Below are 26,471 nucleotides of genomic sequence, written 5' to 3' on the forward strand. Positions count from 1 at the left end.
AAAATGTCTAATGAATCTTGTACATGGTTTGTGTTATTTCATATGTTTGTCTAAGTTATTGAAAATATTGTTAAAACTTGGTTGCATATACTATTCGGATGAATGGATATGAACATATGGTTACATCTGTCATTGGGGAAATTTATTATTGGCACTAATGATCACCAAGAGACCAACCAGTTTGTTTGTTTTGTGCATTTTTGTATTTAGCTTGTTATATGGTGGTATAATTTATGTTTGTTTTGTGCATTTTTATTTTTAGCTTGATCTTTTGAGTCAAGAATTATAAACAACAAAATACACTTATTTTTCTAAAAGTATATAATTATTTATCAGTCTAAATACTATTCTGGAAATCCTATCGTTGATTAAGTTACTTATATGATTCAAATTTGATAAAAAGTAGTTGTAAATGATATGGTGTGAAAATATAACTAATATGATTAGCTTAAAAGTTAACATTTAGAAATGCAATTGGAAGATATAAATACAATAATGGTTTTTGTTTAATCATGTTTGCCACGTATTTAACAAAACTTTCCTATTCGAAAATATTGCCAATAAATCATGTTTAAGAGTTTAAGCAAGTAGAATCCTAACCGGAGATCCATTTAGATATTTATGGTAGTCTACCAAATAACATTCAATTATAATATTTAAACTTTAAACCTCTATAATCATCTTTAAAGCGTCTTAACGTTAAAATAAAGCCAGCTACACAAAATATAAATTCAAGAATTTACCTCTTAAACACCTAAATACAATTATTAAAATTTCTAAAGTATGCATCTAATATACTATGCAATTGTATTTGAAGAGTACATTATATAAGGTATTACTGTAATCATCACAATTACATGTATGTATGAAAGCGGAAGTTGTGTCATTTTTATTGTGTGTATGTTTATATAGCATACTAAAATTATGGATAATGACATTTTCAATTCATATACACCTAACCTAAAATGATTTAGGGTTGTTTGATAGTTGTCGATTAAATCAGATATAATTGATTCAATACATGATTTAGTCATACCGGACCTTTTTATTAGATCCGATAAAAGACATATCGCAGACTATAAGAACGAATGAGTAATTTCTAATTGGGGTATCAAATAGTCTATTTGTTTGAGCCAACACAACGTCCTACTGGACCTAGTAAAAAACATACCAAATAGCCCCTTAGAAACGTTATTTTCAAAATTAGTATCCATACGTAACACCTTAAAGGTAGAACCCTAATCATTTCTATCATTCATTTCTTTCTTGAGATTATACGTGTGAGATTTAAATTGGTTATAAACTTAGATTGCTTCATTCTGAAATGCAATTACTTATTTAGTCGTTATATTTAGTTGACCACATTTAAAAGATAAACAAATCCATTGACATTGAGTTTGTAACTTTATATTATACGGTATTATCTCAGAAAACAAAATGTAAACCATTTTGTAAATGTGAAATCCAATGGAAAAAGATAATTTCCATTCCATATATTCTATAATGGTGATGGTGATCGAAGCAAACCACTTTCTCATGTGACATATATTTTATGCTTCTAAAAAGAAAAGGTTCCCTTAATGGAATTAGATGCTTTATTGATTGTATAAATGTCCATTAGAAGTTCATATCTTAGCTCTTATTTTTGAAATTAAGTTTATAATCCACTAATAGTTTCTTGTTATTAATTATAGCCATCAATATTTTTATTTTTATTTTTCATTGAGTTTTAAATCTTAATCACCAATTTATCATGTGTTTAATTATTATTTTACCATCAAAACAATATATTTTGCTCTATGCTTCTATACAACTACCAGTGGCGGACCTTAGTGGAGCATTGGGGGTCCCGGGCCACTGCTTAATTTCCGGCACATAGTGCAATTTTTTTTTCTATTAGATGCACCGGTTTGAAGTACGAGAAACACCTCTACTAAAACAGTCTGCGACCGCCACTGACCACTACTCTTATAATCTTGTCTATAACCCCACGTATAAAAAAAAAACAAAAAAATAAACCGCTTATTCCAAATTTTTAATAAATGGACCATGCCAAGTGTCGTAACATAGGTGGGTGCTTTTTTCTTTCTGTAACAACCAAAAGTTCAAAAAGTAAGATACATCAAAGTTGATAAATTTATAACAGTATACAATATACATCGGAAGTGGTAATATGCTATTGTTATATAAGATTTTTTAAGCCATATAAGATTTTTTGAAGCAACCTAGGATAAAAAAAAAAAAGAATAATAGCATCCAAGTTCTTAAAATGTAGGAAGTGATAACATTCAAATAGTATGCTATTTTTAATAGTTTTTATTTTGAAAAAAAAATGTTCCATTAATCACAGCCACCTTCTTTCTCCCTCTCCTCTCGTTACGCACGTAACAAGCTTCATATAACGAGCCCCCTAGCGAGTGCTAGGGGCAGTGTTCTTTCTTCCTAGCAAGCCCTTAGTATAAAGAAATGGAATTAGGGAAGATACTGTGAAGATTTGTTTCTATATCTTTCGTATATTTACATGTGACAATAGTCAAATTCGGGTCAAGTCTGAGCCGAACAAAGTCAACGAGTCAAACCGGTCAACTCAATTAAACCTTGTATATTAGGGTTTGTATTATGTAATTATGTATAACTCACTATCTTAATGAGAAAACATCACTTGGAAAAATTGTGTGTTTAATTTTTCCTAACCTTAGTGCTAATCAAGGAACAAGAACAATAAAACAATGTTGCATACTCATCGGGAGTGTGTAAGATCCTAAAACATGGCTTAACGGGGTTCACGGACCTTGCATTGAGGAGCCAAACACTCACTGTTGTCACACATGAAGCCACTCTCAGTCGTTTTTACTCTATCTCTCTTTATTGTCAAAACTCTCCCAAATCTCTCTAAGTATGTGAAATCTCTCCCAAATCTCTCTCTGAATGAGAAATCTCTCTTTATTGTCAAAACTCTCCCAAATCTCTCTAAGTATGTGAAATCTCTCCCAAATCTCTCTCTGAATGAGAAATCTCTCCAAGAATGTCAAATCTCTCCCAAATCTCTCTAAGTATGTGAAATCTCCCCCATATCTCTCTAAGTATGTGAAATCTCTCCCAAATCTCTCTCTGAATGAGAAATCTCTCCAAGAATGTCAAATCTCTCCCAAATCTCTCTAAGAAAGTGAAATCTCTCCCAAATATCTCTTTGTATATGAAATCTCTCCAAGTATGTCAAAAATCTCCCAAATCTCTCTGAGTATGTGGAATCTCTCTCGAAATCTCTCCCAACTTTCTATAATCACTCGGGGGATCCCGACCCTTGAATTTGGCGAAAACAGCCCAAAAACGGAAGTCTACGCGAAAAACGGACTTAAGGAGCCGAAACCCCTCTTAGGACCCGAAACCCCTCTTAGGACCCGAGAGCCCTCTTAGGAACCGAACCCTTCTGAGCCGAAGGCTGCTGAACCGAACCCGAAAGGTCCTCTCGGGCCCGAACCTCGCATGCCTCACCCGAACCCGAACGTTCGGCACATTTCGGGTCTGACCACTTTCGCTTCTGACCTTCGAGCCGAGCCCTCGGACTAAGCCCCTCGCCTTCGCTTTCTTCTTCTGGTTCGCATCCCACTTCCGACTCGGCACCAGCAAGGACCGAACCTCGGCCTAGGGACCGAACCTTGGCCTAGGACCGAGAGGTCTCGCTGGGAAGCCTTTCTCTCCCGGTTTTCGACTAAATTTGCGTTTTAGGCCCGTTATTAATTGTTTTAACACGGGATTTTCACCCAAAACTTTATTTTAACATATAAGGCCCCTAAATTAATGATTTAATCACATTTTAAGGATAAAACCTTATCCAAAAGAGAGTAGGTAAAGTACAAAGGTAGAGTGTTGACTTTACCTTATTTTATGACACAAGCAACCCCATACCTACTCCATGCTTAACCCACACTCCTTCCCACCATACATTGTCACTTCCTTGTACTTTTTACCCTCTCACAAGCCATCCCCACGTTTTTAGGGCTGGTCACTCAACCTCTCTCCTCATTTTCTTTCAATTACTTTCATCCCACCAAAGATCCAACTCCAACTTTTCCCTCTAATTCAAGATCCCAAAGCTGATCATTAAGTGTTCTTCCACTCTTGGTAAGTATAATTCATCCTCCTTGTGATTATTGCACTTCATTTTACTCAAATCATTGATAGCTTATACAAACTCCATAACTATGATGCTAGATTCTCAAAAATCTTCAAGGCATCTCCAAGTGTTCTTGAGTTAAACACCTCCATTCTTCAACAATCATCTACTGAAATCACTTAAGGTGAGTTCATACCCCTACATTTTAATTTTTTCTCAAGTTTTTAGGGGGGGGGGGGGGGAATACAAGTAAAACAACAAGAACAAAACTAAACTTTTCTAACAGCCTATATCAGAAAAGTTGGACCCCATTCACGGACTGTTTTGGACAACTTAAGCATTTTAGTTTTCAAAACTGTTTTAGGTGCAAATAGTTCCACTTCTTAGCTTTAAAATGACTACTTGCACATCTCCATAAGATTTTTCTACAATTTGTGGTGATTTTTACAAAACTGCCTATCATCTCAAACACCAATCCGGACCAGTCTGTGATTGTGGACTTGGTTACACAAGTTAGAGGTCCCTAAAAATTATGGAAAAATTTACGAACCAATTAGACTCATTTTCCAAACTCTCAGAAGTTACAGAACTTGATTTGGACATTTTATGATTTTTCTACAAATTTTCCAATAACAGTTACAGAAATTGTTATAATTAGAAAAACACAATAAATTTCATATCACCTTGTAACATGTTGAGCAAGGTATATATCAATATGTGATTATGTGTTGTCATAGTATGTGGCATTTTTTTTGTATTCATATCTAGATATACACCCGTTAGCAAATGAAATTTCACTAGATAATACATAGAAATGACCAAGTGTTATAATTAAAGTACACAATTACATACAAATGCATTATTAAACTATGTTAAGTATAGTTTATGTACTTTACTATTTCTACCCTTATTTTGATAAACTATAAAGGTTATAGTTTATGATACATACATAATACAAATATATTTTCAGAAGGGTACATTTATACAAAAGGGAACTTTTATTACGTTAAGTGTGAATTCATTTCAAAAGCGTTTTCATAAAAGAGTTTTCATACTCTACAAACGTTTTTGGGTAAACTATAATAGGTATGGTTTATGTTTCCATTAACACAACAAACACATTTCGGAAGGTTTTATTCCCACAAGAAAAGGCTTTACACTTATGCACCACACATAAACGTGTTAACCTAAATTGTGAGACATACTCGTCCGTACGTCCGAGTACGGAATCTAATTCCTGCTAGTTATAATCAGAGTCTCCTGGAGGGAGAACGTGATAGTTGTGTATAGATCTATATTGGGTTTGACACCCCACACCTCGCTGCTAGCTACAGCCGGACCTGCAGGTCTGCGGGTGACAAGTGTCATTTTCATATTCGCGACGCCTGAGAAACGTCGTAGTAGGCGTATACAGGTCATTAGTATGATTATAGCGGCTCACATAGGGATCTAACAACATAAGTTTACAGGGATTTCATAAATCAAAAGAGGTTTTATGTCAATTTAAAATCACTCTTTATAACAATAATTACAGATATTATGGTACATTTTCAGTCTTGGTATTTAAGACCATGCATCATTTATTTCGGTCCTGGAATTTAGGACTACATGACTTTTATAAGGAAAATATTGGATTTTTCTTGGTGTCATACATCTCTTTACAAGGATCGATTTTCAAACTCTCACTGCCAAAAGCTTATGAACTCACCAACCTTTGAGTTGACACTTTTTCAAACAACTTGTATTCTCAGGAAAGCACTAAACAGGAAATCAAGAGCATTTTGAGGATGGGACGTTAAGGCGTCAAACATTTCATATTTTGTCAACATATTGTAATTGATTTTAAAACATGTAATTCATACAATGATGTAACTTTTTCAATTATATATATGTTGGTTGTGTTTGCTTAAATCACTATTGCATTTGTTGTTATGATACTATACATGAAGTCCTCCACCCCCGGACGTTTCCGCCATCCTTGGTTTGGGGGTGTGACAGATTGGTATCAGAGCACGGTTTATAGTGAATTAAGTATATCAAACAACATAGGATATACAAACTATAAACACATTTGGGACTAAGAGTCTCTGATTTTAAAACATTCTAACGGGTCATACTTTTAGAAAACGAATAGTTCTTGTTTAAAAAGTATACCTACATGCATTACATACTCGCGTAGTGTCATAACTAGAAGAACATAAACTAAAAGAAGAGGAGTTGAACGCTATGAGTATGCCTTGGTATGAGTAATCAGTTCTGGGAAGGATATAGCCTGATCAACTATATTTGTCCAAGAAGTGACTTACTCATATCGGGGGATAGTCGTAGGGGGCAACAAATCTAATAACCTAACTTCACACTACAAAGAGTGCCCTAAGAACCAAATCTAAACATTTAAAATATTATAGGAATATTTGTATGTTGCTATATCGCGATATTATTATTATTATTATTATTATTATTATTATTATTATTATTATTATTATTAACCGTTATCTGCTTCTTACACCCCTATTCTCGCGCAGACGACATGGCAGGATACCATTTACCAGGAGACCCATACTTTCCCAACCAGGGAAATGCCGGCTGGATTGAGGAAGAGCCCGAAGAACTAATTGAAGAGGATCCCGAAGAAGAAACCGAAGAAGAAGAAGAAGAGGTAGACGAAGAAGAAGAAGAAAAGGAAGACGACGAGGTGGACATGGATGAGGACGAAGGTGAAGAAGAGCCAGAGGAGGAAGTCTTCAACCCTCCTTATATCGCGAGGGTACCTGCAAACCGTTGGGGGCACAACGGGCCTGAGCCCCGCTGCGCAACCATGATCGAGAGGTGGAGCCGGCAACAACGCCAGAGGTCACCCTATGGCGACCAACGAGGTTACTATGACCTCAGCCATGGAGGACCGGCTGACAGAGCTCTCCCCGTTATGGTCCAACACATCACGAACTTGGGGAACCAGAGTAGGGAAGTGGCAGACCAGGTTCGAAACCTTAGCGCTATTACGGCAGCCACCGATGCACGCACCCGGGATTTAGAGAGGGACTTCTATCTAGTAGAACAACTCATCGAGGACCTTACCGCTGCTCGAGCGGAGGTAAGGGAGTACCAGGAGAGGCACGCAGCTCTCGAGGAGAGGGTGATCGCGGCCGAACGCCGGATTGCGGAACTTCAGGGAGCCTCGACCTCATCCCAGGGCCACCATGGACCGGATATCACCCGCTGCAAGTAGTGTTCGCACTACTCATGTTTTGTTATAAATCTAGGATTTCGAGTATGCGTTGGTGCTACTCTTTATTGCGAATAGTCTGACCTTGCGACTAAGTGATCACACTAGTTAAAGGGGCTTTTGTACTGCCGAAAACTTTATCTTTATTATGATGTAATGTAGACCCTTGTGAGGTCAAACTTTTTTTCAAAACTATATGTACTAGCAAGTTATCAATGGATTTGGCATGTACTTTGCTTTCTGGAATGTTGACATAAACAAACATATGACTCTGCTTGGGTCAACACTATCAAATTCATAAGTTTAATTGCATAAACCTTTCGATGAATTACCTTCTAAAGTAATAAACTTGGGACAAAATACAATTGAGATGAAACCAGTAACACTCGACTCATTATTACTATTGAGGCCTTACCGACTTGTCATTTTATAATTATGACAGAACTATGCCACCAAGGAAAAGACCAAGACCTTCCGGTAGCACAGCACCACCTCCTCCGCCGCCGCCACCACAATTTGATCCAGCAATGTTCCAGGCTGCAGTGACGGCAGCTGTGGCAGCAGCTATGTCACAAATCGGCCCTAACGGTAATGGTGGATCCGGATCTGGTGCTACACCCTCTAATCAGGGTGACAGTTCGGGGCGCACAAAGGAATGCACTTATAAGGACTTCACAAATGGCAAACCCGATTCTTTCAATGGGAGCGGGGGCGTCATCGCACTAATGCAATGGTTCGAGAGAACCGAAGCAGTCTTCGAGATTTGTGCTTGCCCCGAAGCGAGCAAAGTCAAGTATGCAGCATTCACTTTCACCGGAAGAGCTCTAACCTGGTGGAACGGCAGGGTTAAGTCACTTACTCCTGCAGTGGCTAACTCTATAAGCTGGGAGGATTTAAAAGCTTTAATGTTGAAGGAATATTGCCCAAGAGGCGAAGTGCAGAAACTGGAGGAAGAATTCTGGAACCTCAAGATGACGGGGACGGATCTCGAAGCTTATACTGCCCGATTCAATGACCTAGCACTCCTCTGCCCTGCAATGGTCACTCCGGAGGAGAAAAAGGTAGAACGATACCTTTGGGGGCTATCATCCCAGATTCATGATAGTGTACTGGCCTCGAAACCTGCTACCTTTGAGAGTGCCAAGGAATTGGCACAGCAACTCATCGATCACAGGACCAGCCGTGGTACCGTGATCGCCACCCACGGTCAAACAAAAGGAGAAAACAATAAAAGAAAGTTCTGGAGTAACAAGAAGAAATAGTCGACACCAAGATCCTCCAAGAAACAACAAACTGTCGCGATCCATGCTGCTACTACTCCATCCACTCCGGCCCCAAGGAAGCAATATGTCGGGACACTCCCCAAGTGCAACAAATGTGGCTTCCACCACAATGATGTCTGTCGGGAATTACACTGCAATAACTGCAAAAAGAAGGGGCACACTGCACGATTCTGTAAAGGGTCGACCCAAAACACCACTCAAGCCACCCCTGTCACCAGCACTGGGGTAAGCCAAGCCTGTTACGGCTGTGGAGAGGCAGGGCACTTCAAACGAAACTGCCCAAAAGCACGAAACACTAATGCTGGTGGTGTAGGGAGAGTCCTGACGATGGGACACGGAGAAGCAGTCAAGGACCCCTCGGTGGTTACCGGTACGTTCCTCCTCAATAACTCTTATGCATGCGTACTTTTCGATAGTGGGACAGAAAGAAGTTTCTTAAGCCACCAATTCAAACATTTACTTAGGCAAAATTCCCAGTCATTAAAAGATTCATACGTCGTAGAAATGGCAAACGGAAAGGTTGAGCGTGCTAACGATATTTACATAGGGTGTACCCTCACTTTAGACAACCATTTGTTCAAAATCGATCTAATGCCGGTCACAATAAAAAGTTTAGACGTCATCATTGGTATGGATTGGTTGGGTCCTAATCGTGCCGACATTTTATGTTACGAAAGGGCCGTCCGCCTCAATCTGCCAAATGGCAACACCCTCACCGTCTATGGCGACAAGCCTAGCGGGAACCTGCAAATCATCTCTTGCGTCAAAGCCCGAAAGTATCTCCGAAAAGAATACCATGTCTTCTTAGCTCACGTCGTGGATAAGAATCAAGGGGTAAAGGACATCAAGGACATTCCGGAAGTGTGCAACTTCCCCGACGTATTCCCAGAAGATCTGCCAGGTGTACCGCTCGCACAACAAGTCGAATTTCGAATCGACTTGGTTCCCGGTGCTACCCCTGTAGCCAAAGCACCATATCGTCTCGCACCGGCAGAAATGCAAGAGCTGTCTAGTCAATTGAGCGAGCTACTAAGCAAGGGATTCATCAGACCGAGCTTTTCACCCTGGGGAGCACCAGTTTTATTTGTGAAAAAGAAGGATGGATCCTTTCGTATGTGCATCGATTATAGGGAGTTAAACAAACTTACCATCAAAAATCGATATCCCCTACCCCGAATCGATGACCTTTTTGACCAACTTCAGGGAGCGAGCTACTTTTCAAAAATCGACTTGAGGTCGGGTTACCATCAATTGCGAGTTCAAGAAGAAGATATCCCCAAGACAGCATTCAGAACTCGCTATGGACACTACGAATTTGTAGTGATGCCATTCGGGTTAACAAACGCGCCTGCGGTGTTCATGGATCTGATGAACCGAGTGTGTCGACCCTTTTTGGATAAATTTGTGATCGTATTCATCGATGATATCTTGGTTTATTCAAGAAACGAAGAAGAACACAGGCGACACCTGAGACTAATATTGGAGACGCTAAGATCCGAGAAGCTTTAAGCCAAGTTCTTAAAGTGTGAATTTTGGCTCCGTGAAGTGGGATTCCTTGGCCACGTGGTATGCAAGAAAGGAATACATGTGGACCCCTCAAAGATCAAGGCGATTGAAAATTGGGCAGCACCCACAACGCCAACGGAAATCCGACAATTTTTGGGACTCGCGGGCTACTACCGAAGATTTATACAGAACTTCTCCAAGATTGCTAAACCCCTCACCACCCTGACTCAGAAAGGCGTGATGTTCAAATGGGAAGATAAACAAGAAGCCGCCTTCCAGACACTAAAGCAAGCTCTATGCAGCGCACCAATCTTGTCTCTTCCGGAAGGAACTGATGACTTCGTGGTATATTGCGATGCTTCAAAACAAGGCCTCAGATGCGTGCTCATGCAGAGAGGGAAAGTCATCGCCTACGCGTCAAGACAACTTAAGACACACGAAGTCAATTACACTACCCATGACCTTGAACTGGGAGCGGTAGTGTTCGCTTTAAAGATTTAGAGGCACTACCTCTACGGCACAAAATGTACCATCTTCACCGATCACAAAAGTCTTCAGCATATCCTCAATCAAAAAGAGCTCAACATGCGGCAACGAAGATGGGTTGAACTATTGAACGACTATGAGTGCGAAATTCGCTACCACCCAGGCAAGGCCAATGTAGTGGCTGATGCCCTAAGTAGGAAGGAATACTCGGGCCGCCGAGTAAGATCCTTAACAATGACCATCCATTCCCACCTAGCCACGCAAATCAGGGAAGCCCAACTAGAAGCCTTGAAACCAGAGAATGTGGCAGATGAGGCATTAAGGGGAATGGATAAAAACTTAGAAGTCAAGGATGATGGAACTCGTCATCTCATGAACCGAATCTGGACTCCGAAGTTCGGCGGGTTCCGAGACGTGGTCATGAATGAAGCACACAAGACTCGATACTCCATCCATCCAGGGTCCGACAAGATGTATCTAGACCTCAAAAAGTTATACTGGTGGTCGAATATGAAAGCCGAGATTGCTACTTATGTGGGCAAGTGTCTGACTTGCGCCAAGGTCAAGGTGGAATACCATAAACCCTCGGGACTACTACAACAGCCTGATATACCGGAATAGAAGTGGGAACGGATAACCATGGACTTCGTAACCAAGCTGCCTAAGACTTCAGGGGGGTTTGACACCATATGGGTAATCGTGGACAGATTGACCAAGTCTGCACACTTCCTGCCAATAAAGGAAACCGACAAGATGGAGAAGTTAACCAGGACATACATCAAGGAGATTGTGCGACTGCATGGTGTACCAATATCCATTATCTCCGATCGAGATAGTAGATTCACTTCGCGATTTTGGCAGTCCCTGCAGAAATTCTTGGGAACTAGGCTAGACATGAGTACGACCTACCATCCACAAACCGACGGGCAAAGCGAGCGCACTATACAAACATTAGAAGACATGTTGAGAGCCTGTGTGATAGACTTTGGTAAGGCATGGGATACTCATTTGCCGCTGATTGAATTCTCCTACAATAACAGCTATCACACCAGCATTAAAGTCGCTCCGTTCGAAGCTCTCTACGGTCGTAAGTGCAGATCACCCCTATGTTGGGCCGAAGTGGGGGATACTCAGCTAGCTAGGGGGCAAGTCCCTAATAGTACCCTTACTGGTCCTGAAATCATAAGGGAGACCACAGAAAAGATTGTTCAAATTCGGGAAAGAATGAAGGCGTCTCGTGATCGACAAAAGAGTTACGCAGACAAGCGACGCAAACCCTTAGAATTCCAGGTCGGAGATCGAGTATTACTAAAAGTCTCCCCTTGGAAAGGAATGATATGTTTCGGTAAACATGGGAAACTAAACCCGAGGTACATAGGACCGTTCGAAATCCTTGCCAGTATTGGTCATGTGGCGTACAAACTCCGATTACCTCATGAACTTAATAACATACACCCCACATTTCACGTATCCAACTTAAAGAAGTGTCTGTCTGACGAGACACTTGTAATACCTCTTGACGAGATCGAAGTTAACGAAAATCTCCACTTCGTAGAGGGGCCAGTTGAGATTATGGATCGGGAGGTCAAAAGAACGAAACAAAGTCGTATTCCCATCGTGAAGGTTCGATGAAACGCTAAACGAGGACCTGAGTTCACCTGGGAACGCGAAGACCAAATGAGACAAAAATACCCGCATCTTTTCCCAAACTCTTGAAGTCCCAGCCAAAGCATAAATTTCGGGACGAAATTTCCTCTAACGGGGGGATGATGTGACAATAATCAAATTCGGGTCAAGTCTGAGCCGAACAAAGTCAACGAGTCAAACCGGTCAACTCAATTAAACCTTGTATATTAGGGTTTGTATTATGTAATTATGTATAACTCACTATCTTAATGAGAAAACATCACTTGGAAAAATTGTGTGTTTAATTTTTCCTAACCTTAGTGCTAATCAAGGAACAAGAACAATAAAACAATGTTGCATACTCATCGGAGTGTGTAAGATCCTAAAACATGGCTTAACGGGGTTCACGGACCTTGCATTGAGGAGCCAAACACTCACTGTTGTCACACATGAAGCCACTCTCAGTCGTTTTTACTCTATCTCTCTTTATTGTCAAAACTCTCCCAAATCTCTCTAAGTATGTGAAATCTCTCCCAAATCTCTCTCTGAATGAGAAATCTCTCTTTATTGTCAAAACTCTCCCAAATCTCTCTAAGTATGTGAAATCTCTCCCAAATCTCTCTCTGAATGAGAAATCTCTCCAAGAATGTCAAATCTCTCCCAAATCTCTCTAAGTATGTGAAATCTCCCCCATATCTCTCTAAGTATGTGAAATCTCTCCCAAATCTCTCTCTGAATGAGAAATCTCTCCAAAAATGTCAAATCTCTCCCAAATCTCTCTAAGAAAGTGAAATCTCTCCTAAATATCTCTTTGTATGTGAAATCTCTCCAAGTATGTCAAATCTCTCCCAAATCTCTCTGAGTATGTGGAATCTCTCTCAAATCTCTCTCGAAATCTCTCCCAACTTTCTATAATCACTCGGGGCATCCCGACCCTTGAATTTGGCGAAAACAGCCCAAAAACGGAAGTCTACGCGAAAAACGGACTTAAGGAGCCGAAACCCCTCTTAGGACCCGAAACCCCTCTTAGGACCCGAGAGCCCTCTTAGGAACCGAACCCTTCTGAGCCGAAGGCTGCTGAACCGAACCCGAAAGGTCCTCTCGGGCCCGAACCTCGCATGCCTCACCCGAACCCGAACGTTCGGCACATTTCGGGTCTGACCACTTTCGCTTCTGACCTTCGGGCCGAGCCCTCGGACTAAGCCCCTCGCCTTCGCTTTCTTCTTCTGGTTCGCATCCCACTTCCGACTCGGCACCAGCAAGGACCGAACCTCGGCCTAGGACCGAGAGGTCTCGCTGGGAAGCCTTTTTCTCCCGGTTTTCGACTAAATTTGCGTTTTAGGCCCGTTATTAATTGTTTTAACACGGGATTTTCACCCAAAACTTTATTTTAACATATAAGACCCCTAAATTAATGATTTAATCACATTTTAAGGATAAAACCTTATCCAAAAGAGAGTAGGTAAAGTACAAAGGTAGAGTGTTGACTTTATCTTATTTTATGACACAAGCAACCCCATACCTACTCCATGCTTAACCCACACTCCTCCCCACCATACCTTGTCACTTCCTTGTACTTTTTACCCTCTCACAAGCCATCCCCACGTTTTTAGAGCTGGTCACTCAACCTCTCTCCTCATTTTCTTTCATTTACTTTCATCCCACCAAAGATCCAACTCCAACTTTTCCCTCTAATTCAAGATCCCAAAGCTGATCATCAAGTGTTCTTCCACTCTTGGTAAGTATAATTCATCCTCCTTGTGATTATTGCACTTCATTTTACTCAAATCATTGATAGCTTATACAAACTCCATAACTATGATGCTAGATTCTCAAAAATCTTCAAGGCATCTCCAAGTGTTCTTGAGTTAAACACCTCCATTCTTCAACAATCATCTACTGAAATCACTTAAGGTGAGTTCATACCCCTACATTTTCATTTTTTCTCAAGTTTTTAGGGGGGGAATACAAGTAAAACAACAAGAACAAAACTAAACTTTTCTAACAGCCTATATCAGAAAAGTTGGACCCCATTCACGGACTGTTTTGGACAACTTAAGCATTTTAGTTTTCAAAACTGTTTTAGGTGCAAATAGTTCCACTTCTTAGCTTTAAAATGACTACTTGCACATCTCCATAAGATTTTTCTACAATTTGTGGTGATTTTTACAAAACTGCCTATCATCTCAAACACCAATCCGGACCAGTCTGTGATTATGGACTTGGTTACACAAGTTAGAGGTCCCTAAAAATTATGGAAAAATTTACGAACCAATTAGACTCATTTTCCAAACTCTCAGAAGTTACAGAACTTGATTTGGACATTTTATGATTTTTCTACAAATTTTCCAATAACAGTTACAGAAATTGTTATAATTAGAAAAACACAATAAATTTCATATCACCTTGTAACATGTTGAGCAAGGTATATATCAATATGTGATTATGTGTTATCATAGTATGTGGCATTTTTTTTGTATTCATATCTAGATATACACCCGTTAGCAAATGAAATTTCACTAGATAATACATAGAAATGACCAAGTGTTATAATTAAAGTACATAATTACATACAAATGCATTATTAAACTATGTTAAGTATAGTTTATGTACTTTACTATTTCTACCCTTATTTTGATAAACTATAAAGGGTATAGTTTATGATACATACATAATACAAATATATTTTCAGAAGGGTACATTTATACAACAGGGAACTTTTATTACGTTAAGTGTGAATTCATTTCAAAAGAGTTTTCATAAAAGAGTTTTCATACTCTACAAACGTTTTTGGGTAAACTATAATAGGTATGGTTTATGTTTCCATTAACACAACAAACACATTTCGGAAGGTTTTATTCCCACAAGAAAAGGCTTTACACTTATGCACCACACGTAAACATGTTAACCTAAATTGTGAGACATACTCGTCCGTACGTCCGAGTACGGAATCTAATTCCTGCTAGTTATAATCAGAGTCTCCTGGAGGGAGAACGTGAGAGTTGTGTATAGATCTATATTGGGTTTGACACCCCACACCTCGCTACTAGCTACAGCCGGACCTGCAGGTCTGCGGGTGACAAGTGTCATTTTCATATTCGCAACGCCTGAGAAACGTCGTAGTAGGCGTATACAGGTCATTAGTATGATTATAGCGGCTCACATAGGGATCTAACAACATAAGTTTACAGGGATTTCATAAATCAAAAGAGGTTTTATGTCAATTTAAAATCACTCTTTATAACAATAATTACAGATATTATGGTACATTTTCAGTCTTGGTATTTAAGACCACGCATCATTTATTTCGGTCCTGGAATTTAGGACTACATGACTTTTATAAGGAAAATATTAGATTTTTCTTGGTGTCATACATCTCTTTACAAGGATCGATTTTCAAACTCTCACTGCCAAAAGCTTATGAACTCACCAACCTTTGAGTTGACACTTTTTCAAACAACTTGTATTCTCAGGAAAGCACTAAACAGGAAATCAAGAGCATTTTGAGGATGGGACGTTAAGGCGTCAAACATTTCATATTTTGTCAACATATTGTAATTGATTTTAAAACATGTAATTCATACAATGATGTAACTTTTTCAATTATATATATGTTGGTTGTGTTTGCTTAAATCACTATTGCATTTGTTGTTATGATACTATACATGAAGTCCTCCACCCCCGGACGTTTCCGCCATCCTTGGTTTGGGGGTGTGACATTACAAGTGAATACATCTGGGTTTATATAATGAAAGTACAACTAACTGTGAGAGAGATATGCACGGGAACAATATTGACAAAGTAATATACATGTGTGCTAAATATTAGGGAATGAATGTGACCGGGTTATATCTTAATATTCCCCCGCAAGATGGACGATCCTGTGAGAAGACCAATCTTGGATATGAGATAATGAAAGCGTGGTCATGGAAGAGGTTTAGTTAGAGCATCATCAAGTTGGTCGTCACCTGCTATGTGTTGAACTCTTAGAGATCCTTGTTGTACCTTCTCTCTTACAAAGTGAAAGTTTAGAGCTAAATGCTTCATTCTTGAGTGAAAAACAGGATTTGCTGAATATGAGGTTGCACTCAGGTTGTCGCAATAAATAGTAGGTATAGTAGAAGATGAAATGTCAAGTTCACTTAGTAGGGAAATTAGCCATTGAACTTCGGTGGTGGTGGATGCAATGGCTCAGCTTCAGTGGAGCTTCTGGCTAGAGTGCTTTAATGTTTTGAGCTCCATGAAATTGGGTTTGCACCGAGATAAACTATGTACCCGGTGGTGTTTATGTAGTTATCCTTGTCTCCAGCCCAGTCAGCATCAGTGAATGCATGAAGTGTAAGCGGTGAGTTATGATGAATGATGATGCCATAATAAAGTGTGCCATGCAAATATCTGATTAAGCGTTTCAAAGCTGTCCAGTGGAGGGATGTTGGAGCCTGCATAAACTGAGATAAACGGTTAACTGCAAAGGAAATATCCGGTCTGGTTAGGGATAAGTATTGTAGGGCACCGACTAAGGTGCGATAAGCAGTTGGAGACGGATGTGGTGTGCCCCCTATTAATCGTAAGGTGTCAGAACTAATCATTGGTGTGGATACAGGCTTACAATCAGTCATTTTGGCTTTATTAATGATATCAAGAATGTATTTTATTTGAGAGAGTAGGATTCCCTGAGAGTGAGGGAGGACTTCAACACCAAGGAAGTAAGACAAAGATCCAAGATCTTTTAGAGAGAATTTAGAGGCTAGATAAGACATAAAGGTGGATATGTGTTTGGGAGATGAACCAGTGACAATTATGTCATCAACATAGACAAGAACTAGGATGATGGAGGTGTTAGTTTTGAGAATGAAAAGAGAGAAATCTGAGATGGTGGATTTAAATCTGAGGGAAATGAGATAAGTTTTAAATTCATCATACCATGCTCTAGAAGCTTGGCGAAGACCATATAGTGCTTTTTTAATTTGCAAACATGAGTGGGATTGGAGGGATCAACAAAACCTGGAGGTTGAGAGATGTAAACATCTTCATGAAGTGTGCCTTGTAAGAAGGCGCTATTGATATCAAGTTGTCTGAGAGGCTAATCATTTGAGATGACGAGTGAGAGAATAAGGCATAATGTGGCTGGTTTGAGAACGGGGCCGAAGGTTTCCCGGTAATCAATACCTGGACATTGATGGAAGCCTTTTGCCACGAGACGTGCTTTTAGGCGATCAACTGAGCCATCTGGTTTATATTTCATTCGGTATACCCACTTGCATCTGACTAAATTTTGAGCTTGAGAGAATGGTACAAGGGACCAGGTGTTGTTACGGGTGAGAGCATCGAACTCTTCTTGCATGGCATTGCACCATGATGGGTGTTTAAGGGCTTAAGATATTGTGGATGGTTCAGATGGATATTCAGTTGAGGTAGTGTATAACTGGAAATCAGAGTTAAAATAACGAGGGTTTGGTTTTGGGTGAGGACGAGTTGGCATGTGTGAGGGGGGAGGAGGTGAAGGAGGGGGAAGAGATGGAGGAGGTGGAGGAGGAGAAGGAGGTGGTGTGTGAGGATCATTAAGTATAGGAGAAGGATTTTGGAGAGTGGGAATGAAGGTGGCGGAAGATGTTGGAGTAGTGGGGGGAGGGTCAGATTGTGAAATTGGAAATGATAGTGGAATCCATTGATTGTAATCGATTGGAGATTCTGTTGTAGGAGATTTAGCAAGTTTTGGATATGGAAATTCATTTTCAATGAACACAACATGTCTTGATGTGTAGATTTTTCTGGATAAAGGGTCATAAGCGTAGTAGGCACTTTGGGTTGGAGAATAACCAACGAAAATACAGGGGGCTGAACGAGGGTGTAATTTATTTGGGGAATATGGGTGAAGTCATGGATAGCATAGACAACCGCAACATTTGAGTTTGGAATAGTTTGGTTCTTTTTGAAAAAGACATTGAAAAGGAGAAAGATTATGAAGGGTAGTGGTGGGTAGCCTGTTTATGAGATATGCAGCAGTAGTAAATGCGAAAGGCCAGAAGGTGGTAGGGAGTTTAGAGTGAGAGAGTAAAGCAAGACCAGTCTCGACTATGTGTCAATGGCGTCTCTCAGCATATCCGTTATGTTGAGGAGTATGTGGTGGGGAGGTAAGATGAGACATACCAGATAAGGCAAGATGAGTGGCGAGTTTGATGTACTCTCCACCATTATCTGAAAAAAATTGTTTAATTTTGGTGTTGAAGTAATTTTCAACTAGATGTTGAAAACGAATGAATATATCAAGTGAGTCAGATTTCTTTTTCATGGGATAGAGCCATATATATTTGGTAAAATGATCTACAAATATGATGTAATATTTGTAGTGATCAAATGACTCAATTGGGGAGCACCATACATCGGAGAATATGAGTTCTAATGGAGTATTAGATGCAAAAGATGAAGTGTGGAATGGTAAACAGTGACTTTTATTAATTCGACATGAATTACAATTATTATCAGTGTTTGAATGAAAAGAAATGGAGGAAGATAGCTGCTTGAGAACTTTATTTTGTGGCTGACCTAAACGGTGGTGCCACAGAAGAGAGCTGGTGTGATGAATGGTGAAAATAGATGGCGAAAAGGCAGGCCGTAATTCATACATTCCCTTGGTTGCTATGCCCTGGAACAGTGGAACTTTAGATGCCAGATCCTTGATGACAAAAACAAAAGAGTAAAATTCTATTAGAAATTGATTATCAATGCATAAACGAGATATTGAGATAATGTTGCGAGATAAAGAGGGAACATATAGAACAATTTTGAGGATTAATGGTGCTTTAGGTGTGTGAAGGATGACAGAGCCAATATGAGAGATTTTTAAGCATGTACCATCACCAATGACTAACTCTTCAGTTCCATCATATGGAGCATGGATGGATAAATTAATGAGATCATTGGTTGCATGAAAGGTGGCTCCGCTGTCAAACAACCAGTTGGTTGTGTTTGAGGTGTTGATGGGATTCATGACATGAGCTTGGGCATTTTGAACCTACAGGTTGTGATAAGGAGGGACAGTTGCAGTTGGAAAAATCCTTTTGAAGGTTGAGCAGTTGGTGAGGGAATATCCTTTTTGGTGACACCATTGGCACTTCCCGAGAAAGGGACGTTGGCGAGTGGTTGAGGAGACCTGATTAGACTGTCTTGAGGGTATGGGCAGTAAGCCAGAAGTGGTGTTTTGTGATTTAGGGGGCCATGTTTTCTTAGTAGTCTGATGGTTTGAGTAGAAAACAGTAGCAGGTTGATGAATATCAACATATGAGACCTATTGAGCATTAGATAATTCATGATTTATAAGTTTTTCATGTAGTTTAGTGAAGGATATGGGTAAGTCTCTTGCATGAAGAGCATTGAGAATTGGCTTGTAAGCTGCTTGGTCAAGCCCATTGACAACAACATCAGTGATGTCATCCTGATCTAGTTTCTTCCCAAGGATAGCGAGCTCGTCCACCACTGTTTTGATACTTTGCATATATTGAGTGATGGTTTGGTTGGAGGTTTTGGTGATTTGCTTTAGCCGGTGTTGGAGTTGTTTAATGTGTCCTCTTGATGGAGATGCATATGTATTGGCTAGGGTTTGCTAGGCTTCGCAGGAAGAAGATGCATTTGTTACCAGTGGTACAATTTCAGGAGAAAGAGTTCCAACTAAGGCACCAAAGAGAAGTCGATCTTGCCTGAACCACTTTGGATATTCTGCGTGGGGTGTGCTTGTTCCATCAGCCGTAATTGTTGGTGCAGGTGCAAGGTGTGAGCCATCAATAAAGCGATATAGATCTAAGGCATGTAGTAGAGCTTCGATCTGAGTTTTCTACCCAAGATAATTGGTAGATGTGAGCTTTAGGGTTGCTGGAAAATTAACAATGGTAATGTCTTTGAGAGTGGTATTAACAATGAGAGAAGAAGAAGATGCGTTGTCATTAGTTCCCATTTGTGTTTGGAGGGGAAGAATATTAGTTTTTCTGGCGTGGTGTGTATCGAGCAAAGCTCTGATACCATATAAAGAAATGGAATTAGGGAAGATACTGTGAAGATTTGTTTCTATATCTTTCGTATATTTACAAATGAATACATATGGGTTTATATAATGAGAATCCAACTAACTGTGAGAGAGATATGCATGGGAACAATATTGACAAAGTAATATACATGTGTGATAAATATCAGGGAATGAATGTGACCGGGTTATATCTTAATACTTAGCGACTCCCATTAGCCTTAAGTTGTTGATTTTGTTTATGTAGGAAACAATCCAAAAATAAATTTATCATATATGGACAATTTAAATAAAAAATTAATTTATTACAGCGTGGAAAGAGGCTCATAAATGATCTAAGTAAAGGTTGTGAATAAACGACGATGATGTGCCTATACAACATGATATGTATATTGTATTCACTTAGGGTAGGCCCAAGCCATGGGCGACTTGGGCTACGGCGCATGGATCAAAACATGAGGTGCATCAGATTTATTCCATCTCTTATGCGTATACCTTTTACTTGGGCTAAATGTTTCGTTCAATACTTCAACAAGGGAAAGAGACATCACTTGGAAAGTGAAACGGGGTAAAAAAAAAAAAAAAAAAAAAAACAAAAACAAAAAAAAATCAACGCCTAATTCTTAAGTAATTAAGAAGAGAAGGAATCTAGTTACTTGTTACTTGTTGCAATCTGGAAAATCAACGTTAGCATTGCCTATGCTCACTCGATTGTCATTCAGGATTCAGTCATTCACGTCTCCAATAGTAAAAAAACAATTGTTTTGAGTCTTTTAAATTTTTAGTTGCGTTCATAAATTTTCATAAAGATTTCTAGTTTTTAAATATCGGAGTCTTTGAGAAACGAGTATGTGGAAAGCGGAATTCGAGTTCTTCTAGTTCATAGTTTTGATTAATGGTGTTACTAATGTGGAAATATTAGGACGACGAGGACTACTGAGTCTGAGGTAATTTCTAATTTCTTATTTGAGAATCCTGTTTACAGTTTTCCTGTTCTGAATTCTAATTTACTATTGTGGATGTTTATTAACTTACTAAGTGTAAAACTCATGTATTATATGAGTTCATTTTAAAGAAAAAAAATATGAAATTATAAACATTTTGAGAAGTTTGAATTTATAAGAAAAAAATTAAAAAATATTGAATTATTAAAATTAAATTGTTTGTTTTTCTTTTAAATTGAACAAATAATTTAGATAAATAAAAAAAAAGAAACTAATGAAACTTTAATTTAGAGAATTTGATATTAGAAGGAAGTCAATTAATGAAATTGATATGCATTGATTATTACATTTATTGCAATTATTAAATTTAAATATTATGTGGAAATTAATAAAATGAAAAAAAACCACAAAATGTCATGTGGAAAAAAGATTAATTGAAAATAACCATAAAATAACATATGACCAAATCAACGAGAGCGTGACATGTGAAAAAAAGTTAGGGACGAGCAAAAACCGAACCGACTAAAGAAAAACCGACAAAACCGCAATAAACCACAACCGAAAAACCAAAACCGATGCAAAAACCAATGGTGCGGATTTAATTTTTGCAAAAACCGAAGGTCAACGGTGCGGTGCGGTTTCTATCCTAAAAACCGGTCCACCAAAACCGAACCGCACCGCAAGCGTGTATAGTAATAAATCAATCAATGTATATTATATACATGCTATTTAAAATAGTTATAAACGATAATATATTTATTATATGTTTATTTTGTGTTTGTATAAGACTATATGGGGTGCAAAAGAAATGTTCTATTGTTAGCCAAACGTACTAATCGATTACATGTAATAAGCTTGTAACAAATTAAGTCAAAATCAACCAACCTTCAATTATTAATTAGTTTGTGAGAGTGGTCACAAGTTGTATTTTAAGCGACTTACAATTTTTGATTATGTAATTTTGTTTTGAGCTGAAAATGAATGTATTAAAAACAATAATACAATACAAGCTTATATGCACATGGTTTTCAGTTCTTATAGTTTTAAAAAACCGCACCAAAAAACATAAAAAAAAAACTGCACCAAATTCTTAACACGGTTTAAAAACCGAAACCGCACCGATACAAACCGAAACCGCATTTAAAAATCGAAAAACCGAACCATTGCAAAACTGCACCCAATAGTTTTAAGAATGCAAAAACCGCACCATGCGGTTTGCGGTTCGGTTTGGTCTGAAAACCGCACCATGCTCACCCCTACAAAAAGTTCTTTATTTATTATGGAGGATTAGTGAAATCACTAGTTTTTGGGTTCTAATTAGATATTTTGTTTTCTGTTGGTAATTTTTTATTCAATTATTGATTTTCATTTTTTTTGTACACCTATTTGCTTGATTGTTTTTTGAATTGGTGTTACTGTGCTCATTAGGGATGTGCTTCGGGTCGGAACCGACCCGAACCCGAATTGGATGAAAAATGGGAACCGAAACCCGGACCGATTATACTAATACCGACCGGTTCGGTTCAGGTAATATAGGTTTCGGTTCGGTTATTAACCTGATATGACCGAAATAACCCAAATAAACATTTACACTATGTTTTGAACCGAATAACCCAAATAAACCGAAATGACTCGAATAACCCAAATAAATTGAAATGACCCGAATAACCCAAATAAGGAAATTATATATCTAGTTCAAGAAAAAAAATATTAATTTAATAATTTTTTTTTCTTGAACTAAATATACATTTTCCTTATTTGGTTTATTCGGGTCATTTCAGTTTATTTGAGTTATTTAGGTCATTTCGGTTTATTTGGGTTGTTCGATTTAAGTGACTATTCACTTTCCGGGTCGGTCTTTTTGGCTCGGTTAAACCTTTATTCGGGTAACCCGGACCGAATAACCCGAAACCCGAATTGGGCAAAAATAGATACCCGAGAACCGACCTAAATAACTTATTCGGTCCTAATTTAGGTCGGTCCGGTCCGGGTTTCGGTTCGGGTATTCGATCCAAACGCACATCCCTAGTGCTTATGATTGTTTTTAAGAAAGTAGATAATAAAAATTGTTTTTTTATTGTTTTAAGGGTATGTTGGGGAGTGTTTTTTGAATTCTAAAAGTTTTTTTAGATAAAAGTATTTATTTTTAATAGTGGTGGTAAAATGAGTTTTTTAAAAAGTTTTTGGATTATCTTTTATGGTGAAAAGGTCAATAATTCTATAAGTTAAAAAATATTTAGCTAAAAAAGTGTTTTTTGAAGTTATTCTAGTTAAAAAGCTAAAATTAGTTTCAAAAAGTCAAGTCTTACATGCTTTTATAAAAAATGTTTTTTGAAACTAATGAAAATGTTATTTGAAAAGTGATTTTGAGTTTGTTAAATTAATTTTTTTCACTTATTAGCTTTTAAAAAAACCAATAAATCAATAAACTTACTTGAAAAGCAAACCCAAACACCCCCCCTAAATTGCTACTAGTGGCCTATTTTTGGCATTAAAATCTGATTGGTTATAGTTCTTGTGAACTATTAGGTGTTGTTTGTTTTTTTTAGACAAAATATATGCAGTCTGCAGATCATATCTGTAGACAGTAGAAGAGGTGGACCAAATATCTACAGTGTGAAAAAAAAAAAGAATATTTGTTTTTTTAACATCTGCAAGCTAGTAAATAAACTAAATATAAATAAACTGACTTTTTTAAATTTCAAAGTGATTTTTTAATGTTTTTATAACTTTGTTATAAATAATTAACAAATCTAGATCAAATTTTATATATTATTGTATAAAAATTGAAAATAAAAATGGTACAAATTAACGTATATATTTGATAAAAACCAACAATTTTGATCGTAAAGTTGTACTTCAACATTGTAATTATGAATCAAAAAAATTGATACATAAACGGATAGAAATAAACTTTGATTTTTTTTTCAATTAAATCAATTTAAAACATATCATTAATATTTTCCCAAGAAATTGGCGATCATATATTAAATAATGTTTATAAAATTTAGCACAAAAAATATAAAAATATATTATGATATTTTTTCATATTTATATAAACAACTTCAACGACCATTATTGTAATAAATTTTTATTTATAAATTTGTCAAAAATATCATGTTTGTGTTGTCAATTTTTTTTAAAAGTATTGTAACTTTCTTTTTTATTCAAGTTATTTATCATTAATAAAGTTGGAATAAATATAAATTTATAAAAACACTAAAAAGATAAAGATGTGTTTTTTTTAAAGCTAGAAGATGTTAGAAGACAATTTGTGAAGGTTAATGTCTGCATTGATGTGTGCGGTGCAAACAGAAGAAGTCAAGAAAATTTACAGACAAAAACAAACACCTTAGTACCATTTCTCATTAACGATATTTGTTTTGAATAAATGTCTTTGACATTGATTTGTTATTATTAGGCTGGACGAAATGGTAGCAGGGAAGATCCGCGGGAAGGTTCCCGCCCGGCGGAACACCGCACCGTCGGTGCGGGGAAGGGTTGCGCGGGAACGGGTGAGGGGAGCTTCTCCCGTGTTCTCTCTCCGTCTATGATTGGTTGAAGCAATTTTTTTTTTTTTTTTTTTTTTTTTTTTTTTTTTTTTTGTGAATGAGCCGTTGAATAACGGTAAAAAAATAATTTTTTTTTACTAACGGCTAAATGCATTTAACACCAATTTTTTTTTTTACCTTTTTAAAAACTTATAAATACACAACTATTTACCATCAAACAACATTCAAACAAACCCTCTATTCTCTCTATTTTTTTTCTAAAAAAAATATCCCGACAATCAAACCCTAACTTCCGATCGAAGGAAAAAAAACCATGGTTCGAGTTTAAACATCCCTTCTGGAAATATTTTTGCTATCGATTCATCGCCACAAGGAGTTTATCGCCCCCAAATGGATGTTCCCATTCAATCCTCACTACAATTCCAATACCAAAATGTTGGATAATATTACCCGATCCAAGTTCCAAATGTTTCGCCGCAAATGTTTTTAAACTTTGTTGTGTTTCCGGATCAACAATTGTCAAATCAACCTCAACCCCAAACCCAAACTCAAACTCAAACCCAACAACAACGCCAACTTGTCGATGAGTTGGCTGACTTAGAAGAAGAAGAGATGGTTCCCGAAACTCAACCAACACCACCCCCACAAAGGCGTAAAGGGAAAAAACAAGCGCGCGAGGGTGTCGCACAACCGGAAAGACAAAATCCGACAACATGGCTTCCACACGAAGAGCTAGTTTTGGTCAAAGCTTGGGCTGACATTTCTGAAGATTTGATTCAAGGAAACGCACAACCGGAAGAACATTTTTGGTTTCGCATTTTAGAACGGTTTTGAGAGGAGCTAGGAAAAGATGACGACTACCGTACGAAACATCAACTGGATTCAAAGTTTCGAGAAATAGCAAAGGGGGTTTCAAAAATAAACGGGTTGTACAACAACCTAAAAACCCAACGAAAAAGCGGCCAATGCGACAAAGAAATAGTTCAAGAAGCTTTGCAGCTTTACCTTGAGGAAGTCGGAAAACCATTTAAGTGGCATAATTGTTGGAAATTATTGGTCTGATGTCGTAGGTGGAAAAAAATACGAGCATGATTTTATTTTTAGGGTCTAACAATCAAAGCGAACGAAAACAGGCTCTAGTGGTTACACAACATCCTCCGGTGTTCGGGTCGGTCTAGATTTAAATCAGGATGACGAACTCGAGCTAGAAGAAATTGTCCGCCCATTGGGTAGGGACAAAGCGAAGAGAAAGGGAAAAATGACTTCTTCGGGTGCATCTAATTTCAGAATGGACGTTAATGAAATGCGGAAAATAACAGCATCGTTTGATCGATATAATCTTAATTTCTCCGAACGTTTGGCTTTCGACAAAGAAAAAGAAGAAACAAGAAAAAAGGAGCGGGCGGAGAGACAAGAAATGGATGATATGATGTTTTTTTATTGAAAACAACGATCATCTTTTAGGACCGGCTCTCGAGCTCGTGATGAAGAAGAGGGAAAAAATTCTGAAAAAATATTTTCCGTAGGTCGTTGGTTTGTTTGGTTTTTAGTTTGTGTTTTTTTTTTTTTTTTTTAATTTTCTAGTTTTTAAAATTTTAGGTTTATTGTAGTTTTTATTTTAATTAATGAAATTCATTTTCTTTTTAATTAATTTTTTTGGTTATTTTTAATCTAAAAATTATAAATCATAAAAAGCAATTAATTTTATTTAAAAAAAATAAAAACAGTGAAGGAAGTCTTCTCACCCATATCTT

The 26,471-nt window shown here is 37.9% G+C and overlaps 1 protein-coding gene across 1 annotated transcript; it reads left to right on the top strand.

The window, feature by feature from the left end:
• The first annotated feature begins 7,789 nt into the window (after positions 1–7,789).
• On the top strand, positions 7,790–26,161 carry LOC111911465 (zinc finger CCCH domain-containing protein 14-like). Its single transcript, XM_023907248.2, has 2 exons — positions 7,790–7,973; positions 25,851–26,161. Exons 1-2 carry the CDS (start codon positions 7,790–7,792, stop codon positions 26,159–26,161), a joined length of 495 nt encoding a protein of 164 aa, XP_023763016.2.
• Positions 26,162–26,471: the final 310 nt, after the last annotated feature.

The sequence above is a fragment of the Lactuca sativa genome, chromosome 7 (genome assembly GCF_002870075.4).
Source record: "Lactuca sativa cultivar Salinas chromosome 7, Lsat_Salinas_v11, whole genome shotgun sequence".
In the NCBI taxonomy this organism is placed as follows: Eukaryota; Viridiplantae; Streptophyta; class Magnoliopsida; order Asterales; family Asteraceae; genus Lactuca; species Lactuca sativa.

Excerpts from the sequence above, each read along its gene's own strand:
- LOC111911465 (XM_023907248.2), top strand. The coding sequence starts at position 7,790 with ATGCCACCAAGGAAAAGACCAAGACCTTCCGGTAGCACAGCACCACCT. Across the intron at positions 7,974-25,850 it reads TGCTACACCCTCTAATCAGG|GCTCTAGTGGTTACACAACA; the intron begins GTGACAGTTCGG and ends GAACGAAAACAG.